At 50.1% G+C, this 12,171-nt stretch overlaps 5 protein-coding genes across 5 annotated transcripts; 2 read left to right on the top strand and 3 right to left on the bottom strand.

The window, feature by feature from the left end:
- Positions 1-842: 842 nt before the first annotated feature.
- On the bottom strand, positions 843-2,025 carry ASPWEDRAFT_101045 (thioredoxin-like protein 1; the record flags this gene model as incomplete). The annotated part of the gene is made up of 3 exons (XM_040827354.1): positions 843-1,614; positions 1,676-1,823; positions 1,950-2,025. 3 exons carry the CDS (start codon positions 2,023-2,025, stop codon positions 843-845), a joined length of 996 nt encoding a protein of 331 aa, XP_040694556.1.
- Positions 2,026-2,783: 758 nt separating this feature from the next.
- On the bottom strand, positions 2,784-3,377 carry ASPWEDRAFT_166932 (diphthamide biosynthesis protein 4; the record flags this gene model as incomplete). The annotated part of the gene is made up of 1 exon (XM_040830083.1): positions 2,784-3,377. The coding sequence occupies one exon, from the start codon at positions 3,375-3,377 to the stop codon at positions 2,784-2,786; it is 594 nt and encodes a 197-aa protein (XP_040694555.1).
- Positions 3,378-3,521: 144 nt separating this feature from the next.
- ASPWEDRAFT_235979 (peroxidase) lies at positions 3,522-5,505 on the bottom strand. The gene is made up of 2 exons (XM_040832506.1): positions 4,658-5,505; positions 3,522-4,592 (listed from the first exon to the last, which is right to left on the bottom strand). The coding sequence occupies exons 1-2, from the start codon at positions 5,009-5,011 to the stop codon at positions 3,849-3,851; spliced, it is 1,098 nt and encodes a 365-aa protein (XP_040694554.1). The 5' UTR covers positions 5,012-5,505; the 3' UTR covers positions 3,522-3,848.
- An 875-nt stretch (positions 5,506-6,380) lies between these two features.
- Positions 6,381-7,827, top strand: ASPWEDRAFT_34342 (uncharacterized protein). The gene is made up of 2 exons (XM_040833978.1): positions 6,381-6,534; positions 6,582-7,827. Exons 1-2 carry the CDS (start codon positions 6,459-6,461, stop codon positions 7,640-7,642), a joined length of 1,137 nt encoding a protein of 378 aa, XP_040694553.1. The 5' UTR covers positions 6,381-6,458; the 3' UTR covers positions 7,643-7,827.
- A 1,594-nt stretch (positions 7,828-9,421) lies between these two features.
- ASPWEDRAFT_47592 (putative GTPase activating protein for Arf) lies at positions 9,422-11,952 on the top strand (the record flags this gene model as incomplete). Its single annotated transcript, XM_040836984.1, has 4 exons — positions 9,422-9,536; positions 9,600-9,616; positions 9,681-9,791; positions 9,862-11,952. The coding sequence occupies 4 exons, from the start codon at positions 9,422-9,424 to the stop codon at positions 11,950-11,952; spliced, it is 2,334 nt and encodes a 777-aa protein (XP_040694552.1).
- Positions 11,953-12,171: the final 219 nt, after the last annotated feature.

Raw genomic sequence — 12,171 nt, 5'->3', positions numbered from 1 at the left:
GATTATTCTCATCCTATCATTGTCTACTTGCAGCCCTTGAAACAGTCACTATCAAGACCTGCAATGAGACCTACTGCCAATAGACAGTATGACAGGAGCGAGAGATCATCAGAAAAACAAAACGTAAGAAAAAATTAAGGCCTCAGTGGATGGTAAAAAGTGAGATCATGCTCCTAAAAAGGAGACTCAGTCTCTTCCTATCATATATTTCATCACAAACTCATCATAAGCCTTGAATATTTTGTTTGTTAAAAGAAAAAAAAGAAAAAAGAAGAGGAAAAAGTCGAAGCGACCCAAGCGAGAAATCTCTTTCCCCTCGCATATTCCATTACGTAATAATACACCGCGACACTAACATCTCGCCTAACGCGCCTCCGAAAAGTTTCGCCGCCCTCCGAAAAGATCCCACTATAAAATCTTCGCGATGCAAGCCGCCATCTTAGGATTTTCTTTTTCTTTTCTTTCTTCGTGCGGCGGCGCAACTATTATTTTCACCCGTGTTGCCTGAACATCTTTATTTTCCATGATGTGTTATCAGGTGTCAGTTGCGTCACAGAGCGAAGGAATTGCACATCGGTTCGTACTTTACTGGTCTTTCTGATCTTTATCCAAGGATGAGACCATTTGGTTTGGGACCGAACACTCCCGAGTTGTACTCTTTTTATGTGAAGAATATGGCTTTTTTAGACTATCACGTAGAATGCTTGCTCAATCATAATTCAATGAATATAATTCTTGTTTTTTTGTCATCTGTGTCCGTGTTGTCGTAATCATAAAATAAACTACTGCTCTAGTCACTCACATCAGTGCTCATCAAATATCTATCTGCAAGGTACAGCTGTCTATTCGCCCTGCTCGTCACCAATCTTCTCCAACTTGCCCATTTCTCTCTTCTCGCCAGCTTCTCCCAGAATGCGAATTCTGTCCACCCGCAACTTGTCACTGTCGCCGTCGCCGTCCACAAAGAACACAACCAGCGACGTAACGTTCTGGAACTTGACAAAACGCAGATCAACCTTGGCTGTGCCCGTCTTGGAATCCCAGTCCTCGGGCTGGATGGTCACCGTCTGCACAGCCGGGATGTCCTCTGCCTCGTCGAATCCCAGCACATGGGAGCGGTTGGTGTAAAGGTGCAAAGTCTTGGGTCGCATGGGGAGCTCATCATCGTCGTCGTCGCTGGACGAGGGAGGCAAAGAAGTCACATGTAGCGACTGCACCTTGAGCGAGGACTGGAAGGGAATAAAGAGCATCAACTGCTCGTCGGTGTCACTCTCAACCCAGTCTGCGCTTCCCGCCTTGCCCTTGCCATTGTTACTCAACGCCGACGGCTTGGATGGCTCGAACAATGTCCTGGCCGTGCCGAATTCGCTGTCCCGGTTCAACAGTTCCAGGCCCTTGGGATCGTACTGGTCCGTAATGTCACCATATCCCTTGGCGATGGCAGCCCCGATCCAGTTCCCTGCGCTGGACTCCCCGGATGCCTCGCCTCCAGATGGTTCTGTTTTGCTTGCTTCCGATGCCAGTTTCTGGACGACTTCGTTGAGCTTTTTAGGGTCAGCGCCGCGGACGGTCGATGTGGGACGGCCTTTTTCGAAAACGATAAAGGTTGGCATCCTATTGTCCATCCGTTAGCTTTTCTTTCTTTCTGTATATATGCCCATTATCGTAGTCTTACGCGGTGACGCCATATGTCTTCGCAATATCCTGCTGGTGATCCACGTTGACCTTGGTAAAAGTGATCCTGCCCGGGCGCGACAGCTGTCTAGCCAGCTGTTCGTAGACGGGGGCGATAGCTTTGCATGGTCCGCACCAGTCCGCGTAGACTACAAGAAACAAAAAAGAATCAGTCAGTCAAGATCTGCGCGAATAAAGTCGGGGATCGCAAGGGTCTTCGCAGCGGGGTCACCAGGAACAAGGGAAGCGGGGTTTGAATCGAACGAGGAACTCACAGTCTGATACAACGATGGTGGAGGAGGTGAGAAGGGAGCTGAATTGCTCCTTCGAGGAGATCTGGACCAGCGACATTGTGGCGATGGATGATGGGGGGTTGAGGAGATGGAGGATGAGGTGGTGAGGTTGGATGCGGTGGTTGTTGCTGTTTTGTCCTCGTCGAAATATATGTCATCAGCCCCTCCGACATCACTGCAGCAATAATCAGCAACTAACAACTGCATCTATTGAGTGATCTGATTGTCGACATCTTATGTACCAGCTTTACTGATATTCGTATTACTTTTTATTGAAGCTATTAATTGTCATCCTCAACTATGTTTTACATGTTAACTCTACAGACCCAAGAAATACAAAGCATGAGCTCATATCCTCATAAACCTCCACTCTATTACTGAAGAATAGTGAATAACGAAGCTTTAACCTGCCATGTGTCGTGCTACAGGAATATTCAAGACCTTTCTTAGATTCCCTGCACATGTTTGGCTCTTGATAGCCAATGTTTCACAATGCTCGACCCCGTTCAATCAAACCACCGAAAGTTGTCTCGAGTGACCCGCGAATAAGTCAGTTTCGGAGCAACCACGACAGCGATCCATCCATATCTCCACTCGGAGGTTTATGTCAGACAGTGAGACACAAAGCTAATAGCCATGTAGCAATATGCTGTAGACGAAACGAATCGCGCGTGCTCGGTGTAGCGTCCCGTGTCAGACAATGTCTTGGGACAATCAAGAGAGCGGGCGGACATGCCCGAATCTGAAGATGGGTGTATCTCAGGTTGGCATGTCGATGAAAGACTTTCAAGAAAGCAAGCCAGCTAGCACTAGCGCTCAAGTCTTGCCCTGCTCAGCATCATCGCCGGCGTCTTCATCCTCCACCGCAAATAGAATCTTCATCCATAAGCTGCAACCACGACACCCAATGACAATTTCTCCATGTTCCGCCTCTCGCTCCAAGTCCTGCTCTGTAACCAGGAAGCCCTTGTCATCACCGCATCGACAGGCCCGGTACCAGTAAGCCTCTGCATCTCCGCTTTCTCCCTCGGCACTTTCATCGAGCGCAAGATCCTCCAAATCCACAACCTCCAAACCCGTATGAAAAACCGTCCCGGTCTTCTCCCGCTCAGCAACCTTCGCCCGATCTAAACGGAGGGATCGATCGTATTCGGCGCGTAGGGAGGGATCCGACAGAGTCTTGTAAGCGGTTGTGATTTGGTCGACTGTGTAGGAAGAGGTTTGCGAATTGCCATCGCCATTGTAGGCGGAGGGGGTGTCCGCTCCTGGGGCCTTGTCCGGATGATGTTTCAACAGCGCCTTGTGGTATGCGATTTTGAGCTGCTGTTTGGAGAGAGCAGTCGGTGTCCCTGTGAAAGGGAGATTGAGGATTTGGTAGTGATCGTGTGCGACTGAATCTGATCGAGTCATTTTGGCTGATTTTTTCTTTCTTTTTTTGCTCAATCTGAATCTGATATATATCTCAAGACCTGTTAGTCGACACTTCTTCCATCAGGCCCAAAAGTCCAGTCTCATTCAAGAGGGGTTCTTGTTGGCGGGGTTGCGCGGAGTTGGAAAAGTCTCGGGAGTTAGGCTCTACATAAAAATTCTGCCACTCATCCGGCAGCAATAATGACCTGAGATGTTTACAGTCTATCGATATACACGAAGAATTCTTTGGGTAATGATATTCAAGACCTTTTTATAGTCTACTATTTGCCATTCTTTTCCAGAATGAGATCCAAAACAGATCTAATAAAATGACGCCATCCCCAATAACCAGGGACCTCCCAAAATGCGACAAGTATATGTCGGATATCAAAACAAAAACAAAAGAGATGCAGTGCTACAAAGCCAATCAAACAAAGCAAAACAGAATAAGTTAAGAGACCGCTGAGATCCTTATTCAGAAGTCTTGAAGACGAAGCGGTCTTCAGCCTTGCTGGTGAAGGGAACACCCAGCTCGAGGAGCTTGACGAAAACGTCGGAAAACTCCTTGAAGAAGACGTCACTGTCCTTGGCATAACGGTCGACGTGCTTCTTGAACCCCTTGTCCTTAATCAGGGCAATATCAGAGGGAAGCATCATCAGAGTCTGAGTGGACTTGTCGGTGAACTGAACAGGTCCGTTCCACTTCTTCTGCTGCCACTTCTCTTCAACAAGGAGACGGAAGAACTCGTTGGTGAAGACAGTAGGGCTGAAGTCCCAGGGTCCATCGAAGCCGGAGCGATCGGCGTGGGCACGGCCCAGAGCGTGAGCGCCAATCAGGGCAACAATCTCCTGGTCATTGAATCCCATACGGTAGAAGATATCGCGAACGTGGCCCTGGCCCTTGGCACCATCGGGCAGACGTCCATCAGGAGTGCAGGCAGCGACATCCTTGTCCTGGCGACCGGGTCTCCAGGGAACGGTGGGGCCACCCAATTCCTGAATGGCACAGGCACCAGCCAGAGTCCAGAGGTCGGAGTGGGAGATCCAGGGGAACTTGGCCTTGACGGGCTCCAAGAAGTCTCGGGCAGTCTTGAGACCAGCGTTGGCGCCGTGGTCCGACTCGGGGGCGAATCTCATGGTGGCGCCGTTGCTTCCTCCTGTACCGGTTTCCTTGTCATAGGTGCCACTTGCGTGCCATGCCAATCGAACGAGAACCTAAAAAAGATTCAGATTAGTTACAATTCTTCTCAAACTGACCCTAAGTCTATAGGGGAGCTTACCGGTCCATAGCTGCCATCATCGTAATCGGTGTCGTCCGCGAGACGACGAGCAATCTCATCGTACACCTTTTGGTAATCGGCCTGGGTAGGAACACCTTTCACACCGACAGAAGCATCACTGCCGTTCAGGTAGAAGTATGCACCCGCACCAGCAGCAGCGGCGAGACCAGACCAGAGGAAGGCGTTCGAAGAGGATTTGGCCTCACCAGATTCAGAGGCATAACCGCGACGAGCAGATGCACGGAAGGCCTGGGTAGGAAGGGCAAACCGGGTGCTGCGAGCCGCCGGTCTGAAGGAGGAGGTTGCTGGGGTTGACCGGAGGAAGCGGGAAGCAGTTCTTGCAGCCGAGGCCATGGTGATACGAAGGAGGGGATGTCTTAAATAAGTGGATGGGCGAGATAGGATAGAGGGATAAGATGGATGGATGGAAACACAGAGAGAAGATGGTCTGAATTGGAAGATTAGGGATTCAGAAACGGGCAGGGAAAAGGGAAAGAGGAGAAGACGACAGCTTTAAGGCCGCGGAATGAGGAGGCGAGCGCAGGGGTTGCCAATTCATCGAATCGCAGGAACCATCGCCAGTGCTCCCATATGTCCCTCAAGCCGCCGAAGCCCATCGAACAGGCACCGTGCACCAATCAGCAGCGGGCAAATTAACGGGCTCTGGGCCTTTCGTTTGAGTCAGCAGCATCTCCGCATTCTTCTGCTTAGCGATGAGGATTAGTAGGAGCTCTGCAAGTGACGATGGATGCACATGGTGGCGGTGGATGGAGGATCCATGGCTCGTGGTGCCAGCTGGTGTCCATGGCTCTCTCTACCCACCAATCTGGGTCTCTATTACATATTGCCCTGTTCTACCCCTATATTAATTGATAATATTCAGACTGTCAGCTCGAGTCTCGGAAACGCAAAAGAGAGGAATGAAAACATCATAGCCGAAGCAACAGACCCGCTGATTATTAACAACAACGCGTTGACTGGCTGAGAATGCAGCCGCGGCAGATTCCGGACCCACTCGGGGAGCTCGACAGAGTGTTGGATACATCATCATCCCCTCTTGGGTCCGGCCAGACTGTTGCCATTACTCATCACGATAATTACGCATTCTATTCTAGATCAAAATGAATATGAATAGCGAAGTCTCAGGGATTGTTCTATAGATTAGTTATGCAGACATTATACGGTGTAGGGAATCAATCCTCAATATGCAGACTGCCTCTTTGTATCTGCACAGTATTTGTGGTTGCACTGTATCACTCAAACATCATCTTACTGTCTCACAGATGTTACAACACTGAACTGTCAATTCATCATGTTCACTGATCTATATATTCGCATGATGAATGCGATCTACGTCAGAGAATCCATTCTTGAACCCAAGCTTCCACAGGAGAGGTAACATCGAGTCAATGCATCCTATTCAGTATGAAAAACGAGGCACGTACCCCGGAGCACAGCATTATTTTGTCGCTCCATTGACAATCGCAGGCAAAGATGACACCCAGACAGAGGTGACCATCGCATTGACCAGCCCCAGCACCTCCAATTCAGATGTGTCCCAACTGCCACCGTTACTCTACACCACGGAGCGGAAATTAATGTTCAAAATCGACTGCAGACTCGTGCCTTGCCTGTCGGTTCTGTGCTTGCTCTGTTTTCTGGACCGGTGAGACAGCCTGCAGTGGTAAGGCACAAGAAGAGGCCGTTGACGGGTATTAGAGCCGATGTGGGAAACGCACTGGTATATGGGTTGTGCGAAGACCTTCACATTTCGGACGTGCAATACTCCACGGCCCTGACCATGTTCTGCATCACATATATTGTGTTCGAGATCCCGTGTAATGTTTTACTGAAAAGGTGGACGCCGCGTGTTTGGCGTACGTTCTTCCCTGGCCTCGTTCGCGCCCTTGCGCTAAATCACCAGTTTCTATATGTATGCTCGTGTTTGGGCTAGCCACGCTTGCGACGGGATTCGTTCAAAACTATGGAGGTTTGCTGGGACTGCGCTCAGTTCTGGGAATGACAGAAGCAGGAATCATGCCTGGCTGTGCATATCTCATGAGTGCCTGGTACACGAGGCAGGAGGCTCAACGGCGCTTTTCATTCTACCTCAGCGCGATGAACCTATCCAGTGGGTTTGGTGGATTGATCGCAGCTCCCATCGGTAATATGGACGGAGCAGGCGGTCTATCCGGGTGGCGATGGATTTTCATTGTGGAGGGAGCGGCGACCTGCCTCATCTCACTATCGCTCTTCTTCCTCCTAGCCAATTTCCCAGAACAGGTATCCTGGCTCACGGAGGAGGAACGGGGGTTTGTCAAGGCACGACTAAAGGCTGAGCAGGGGAGTTCGGCCATCGAGCTTAGCATTCGACCGTTTGATGTTTGGCAAACGTTATGCGATCCCAAAGTCATCTTTGCTGCGATGATCCATCTCTCAACCTCGGTGCCAGGGTATATGGGGGCGTATTTTGCTCCCGTCATTGTTGAGAGCTTGGGGGTGTTTTCACCGATTGAGACGCAGTTGCACACGGTTCCTATCTGGGCTGTCACTTTTGGCTTGGCCCTAATTGTGGCTTATATTTCGGATCTCATCAGGCATCGATATGCTATGGCTGTCTTTTGTGCCGCAGTTTCCATCGTCGGGTATTCGATCTTGTTCAGCGTGCACGAGGACAATGTGAATGTGCGGTACGGGGCCTTGTTCATGGCCATTGCAGGGGCGGCGATTCTCATGCCCGGTATAACTAGGTATTATTCTGCTATCAGTATCACACAACTAACGGGGCGCAGTGGAAATATGCTGGAACACAATGAACTTAGGAGGTCATCGTCGTCGAGCCATTGGGAGCGCATGGCAAGTAGGCATTGGCAATGTTGGCGGCATCATTGGATCCTATGCCTTTCGCAAGCAGGACGCTCCAAAGTACCAATTGTCGTACGCCATCTGCATTGGCTTTTCCTGTTTGGCCGCTGTATTCTGTAGCTCGTATGCCGGATACTGTTGGCGAGAGAACAGGCGGCGAGCGGCACAGGGCTGGGGCAGAGAACTGAGCGAAGAGGAAAAGGCACAAATGGGGCATTTGAGCCCGAGCTATCGGTTTATGATACGATTATGACATGCTCTGAAGCATTGTGGACTTCGCGTAGTTGAAAGAAAATTGCATTGAAAGCTCAAAATGAATTGATGTCTATATGAATGTCCGTCGTAAAAAAGTCCTGCCGTTCGATCAAAGCGAACACCAGGGTGGAGTAGACGCAGCTCTGCTAAAAACTGTTTGGTTTTGATCTTCCACTGAACGAACTAATAAAAAAGCCTACGTCCTGACCATTGATATAGTCAGACGCGTGCTGCGTGGTTCTACATGTAGAATGATGCCGAGTGATATGAAGGCAACATGTTGTGTGTGACAATCTGAGGAATCTCAATCATAAATGAGACCCTTCGATAGCAGCCTGGGTGGCTGTTGGCAATGGGATGGAATGAGATGGAGGGGAATTCTCGAGGAAGAAGAAAAAGAGAAGAAAAATCAAAAGCCGCTAAGACATCACATGACCTAAACACTAACCCCGCCGGACCACGTGACTGGATCCCTTTTAAGCACAATTCGGCCGGCGACAATTTTGAACTTTTTCTTCTTTCTTTCCTTACACTAAATCATGAAACTACGAACGCATAATCAACCTCCAATTCCTTGTATTTATACTATCCATAGGATGGTAGGTCATATTGGCGTACTAGATCGAATCCCCGAGCAATTTAAGGCTTCTTGATCGTGCTGGTTCCAACTTGTTGGGACTGAGTGCAGTGGTTTAGCGAGTCACCTGCTGTTCACACATACACCTTTTACCACGTTCCTTGTTGGTAATAATCCTCCAAGCTTGTAGTCGTAATGCCTGCCGATCTTGTCTGAATGCGAACTCTGATAGAGATCCGGATTCGACGGACAGACAGTGCTTGACTGCCGGCCGTTGGACTAAGATAGTAACGCTGGTCCATCTGTAGCCCCTTTTCGCCGTCATTAGTGCGGTCGTCGTATGGATGATCAATATATTGCACTGTCCATTGCAAATAACCTCCATGATCTATTGCTTCTATTTGGATCTTTGTTTGGAAGACACAAGGACTATTGCCATTCCATTGATCTATTCTGGATTTTTAATACTATCCGTCAGGGGCTGGAGGAGTAAATGGTGATGTTCTAACTATGTGCTTCAAGGAGCTCTGGGCAGCGGCATACCAGAGATCATTCTTAGAAGATATCTATCAATTCTCAACCGTGAAGACAATTATTTCTTAATCTAAAATAAATATACAATCGGTCTATTAATATCCATCCTTAATAAACACACACAATAGAGCATCAACGGTATGATCCGTCAGTCAGGATTCCCCGATCGGGGCCCAAAAGGACCATAGGTTCTCCCCCACACCAACAAGCATTCATCATCATCCCTGGGCCTGAACTTGAGAGATCGACTACCGACTTGTCTTTCTCTCCCTCTTCAATCCATCCCTCCTGCCCATCGTCCCATCCTCCAGTTCAATCCTCTCAGTGCTTCCATGATGGTCCTGACTGTCGTCTGAGCTCTTTCTCCCTCCCCCTTCTTCTTTCGCCACGGAAACTCGGCTCTCTCGCTGAGACATTTTTCCTGGGCCTCAACCCCCCCGTCTTTCTTCAACCTCCCCTCTTTTTTGGATCACGTTTCTCGTGCCCTCATTCGTATCTCCTCGCAGAAACCTCTTCCACCATAATCCGCCAAGATGGTGGCCGGCATCAGCAAACGACAGCAGTTCCGCAATGAGAAAGCATTGCAGGATCTCATCCGGTCTGTTCCTGGCAATGACCGATGCGCAGATTGTGATGCGTTGAACCCAGGTGTGTTTTAAATCTTACCAAGGACTGCAATATATTGCAACAATGCTAATAATATGCCATTAGGATGGGCAAGTTGGAACGTACGTTATAGCGCGCCGCATGAAAAGAACGAAAAGAACGAAACTGATTAGTGGAACAATACAGATGGGCATTTTCCTTTGCATGCGGTGCGCAACTCTGCATCGCAAGCTGGGCACTCACATCTCCAAGGTTAAATCCTTGAGCATGGACAGTTGGTCGTCGGATCAGGTCGATGTGAGTGCAGATGGTCAATGAAAAGGAGAACATTTTGGAACTCGAAGCTAATGGATGTTAAATCACACAGAACATGAAGTCGCACGGAAACAATCTTATGAACAAGATCTTTAACCCTAAGAACATCAAGCCCCCGATCCCCGTTGATATCGACGAGGCCGACTCGTGCATGGAGCGATACATCCGGCAGAAGTACCAACACCGGTCCCTGGAGGATGGGAAGCCGAAGCCCCCTAGCCGTCATGATTCCGGTTACACCAGATCGCCCGAGGGCTCGCCGCCGCCTCTGCCTCCCAAAACTGGCAAATTCTTTGGCTTTGGTCTCCGGACTGCCTCTTCCACTTCCAACTTGCGTCGACAATCGGTTGCCAAAGCTTCCTCGCCGCGATCTGAAAGGCATGACTCGCCGCCTCCGGTTCCCATGAATACTGCGTCCCGGGGCTTTGGGGCTGCTGTGGGAGACATGACTGGCGCTTCCTTCGAGGGGAAGCTGATCGCTTTGAGAGAAATGGGATTCCCCGATGACCGACGAAACGCCACCGTCCTCAGAGGCCTCAATGGTGACCTCGAGAGAGCAGTTGAATCTCTGACACGACTGGGTGAGGGAGGTATGCCTGCGTCGCGGGCCAGAACCCCGGTGCCGGCAGCAACAACTGTGACTGGTGGAAGTGACGGGGCCATCAAGAGAGATACATCTTTCAACCCATTTGATCAGTTGGATTCCAAGCCTCCAAGCCAGCCAACTGGGAGCTCATATAACCCCTTTGACGTGCCAACCCAACAACCGGCCTCCGCACATCCCTCTTCTGCGCATAATCTCGAAGCATCTTTCCAGAATCTGCAGGTGTCCCAGCCGTTGTTCCCTCATTCTACCGGAGGTTATCCTACCCAGCAGCATTCTCTTCCTCAGCCGCTCTACCAACAGTCAGCCACTCCTCCAGTTACTTCGACATTTTCTCAAAGTTTTGTCTCATCGCCTCAGTCTTTTGATGCTGGTAACAACCCCTTCTTTCAGCAAACACAGGCTCAGGCCGGCTTCAACCAGCCCTCCAACCAAAACCTGGGCGTTCCGCAGACGAACCCTTTCTTCAACCAGGGTTCTCAAAACTCCATGCAGCAGCCGCAGAGTCAGCTATCGGCAGTAGGATCGGTTCCAACGATTGCAGCCCCCAACCCGCCGCGACATGCCAATACCATGCCGGCATTTTCGTCGACATCGCCATTTGGGCCAGCTTCTCCGTTCCAGCAGCAGCAACAGGCCCAACAGGCCCAACAGTCGCACCTTCAACCTCCGTCAACATCGCCATTTGGGCCGGTCCAGCAACAGCAGGTCCAACCTCAGTCCACATCACCCTTTGGACCGGTACAGCCGCAGCTCCAGCCTCAGTCAACATCGCCATTTGGACCAGTTAAGCCGCAACAGCCGCAGCTCCAGCCCCAGTCCACATCGCCGTTTGGACCGGTCCAGCAACAGCCTCAGACTACATCGCCATTTGCACCGGTTCAGCAACAGCAGGTCCAACCTCAGTCTACATCACCATTTGGTCCGATTCAGCCCCAGCAAACACAGCCTTTCCAGCAAGCTCAATCAGCTTTCCCGGGCCAGAGTCCGAATAATCCTTTCCAGTCTATGACCGCGCCAACTACCCCTCAGAGTGCAGGATTCCAAACGCAATTTCAATCCCAATTGCAGCCTGGATTCCAGCAACCCCAGCAATTGACTCCTCAGGCAACTGGTCGCGTGGACAAGTCAAGCATTCTTTCCTTGTATGGGCTCTCTCCCGCACCGTCGGTGCCCACCCAGCAGCCACAAACAATCAGCCCGGTTCCTGGATTGACACCGTCAATCGGCTCAACGCCCCAGTCTCAAGCGGCATCCACACCACAACAGCCCCAACCACCATCCGCAGGCTTCGCAGCGGCTGGATCTCGCAACCCATACATGAGTACATCGCCAGGAATGCCGCAGCCAGGTTTTCCAGCACAGCCTCAGCCCTCACAGTCTGGTCTTGGAATTGGGATGGGCGTGAAGGCCCCTCAGCCGACAACTGGCCCTTTCTCACGAAGCCACATGAGCCAACAGAGTGTAGATATCAGCGGATTACAAAATGGACGACACAGTCCGGATGCATTTGCCAGTTTGAGTGCACGCTACGGTTAACGAAAAGGATTTTCATTCTTTTTGATAGACTTGATTCTTTTTTCTTTTTTATATCCCCTATATGCTTTAAAACTCTACTTATCCTTCGTTTCTTGGATGGTCATTCCCATACCACCTTCTTTCCCCTTTCCTTTTGTATCTTTTTGTTTTCGTTCTCCCCTGGCGATTGTAATAGTAACTGATTGATTGGTTATTGCATCATTGATTGGCGTTTTTTGT

Source organism: Aspergillus wentii (genome assembly GCF_001890725.1).
Source record: "Aspergillus wentii DTO 134E9 unplaced genomic scaffold ASPWEscaffold_1, whole genome shotgun sequence".
Lineage (NCBI taxonomy): Eukaryota > Fungi > Ascomycota > Eurotiomycetes > Eurotiales > Aspergillaceae > Aspergillus > Aspergillus wentii.
This window is presented reverse-complemented; position numbering and strand designations above follow the sequence as displayed.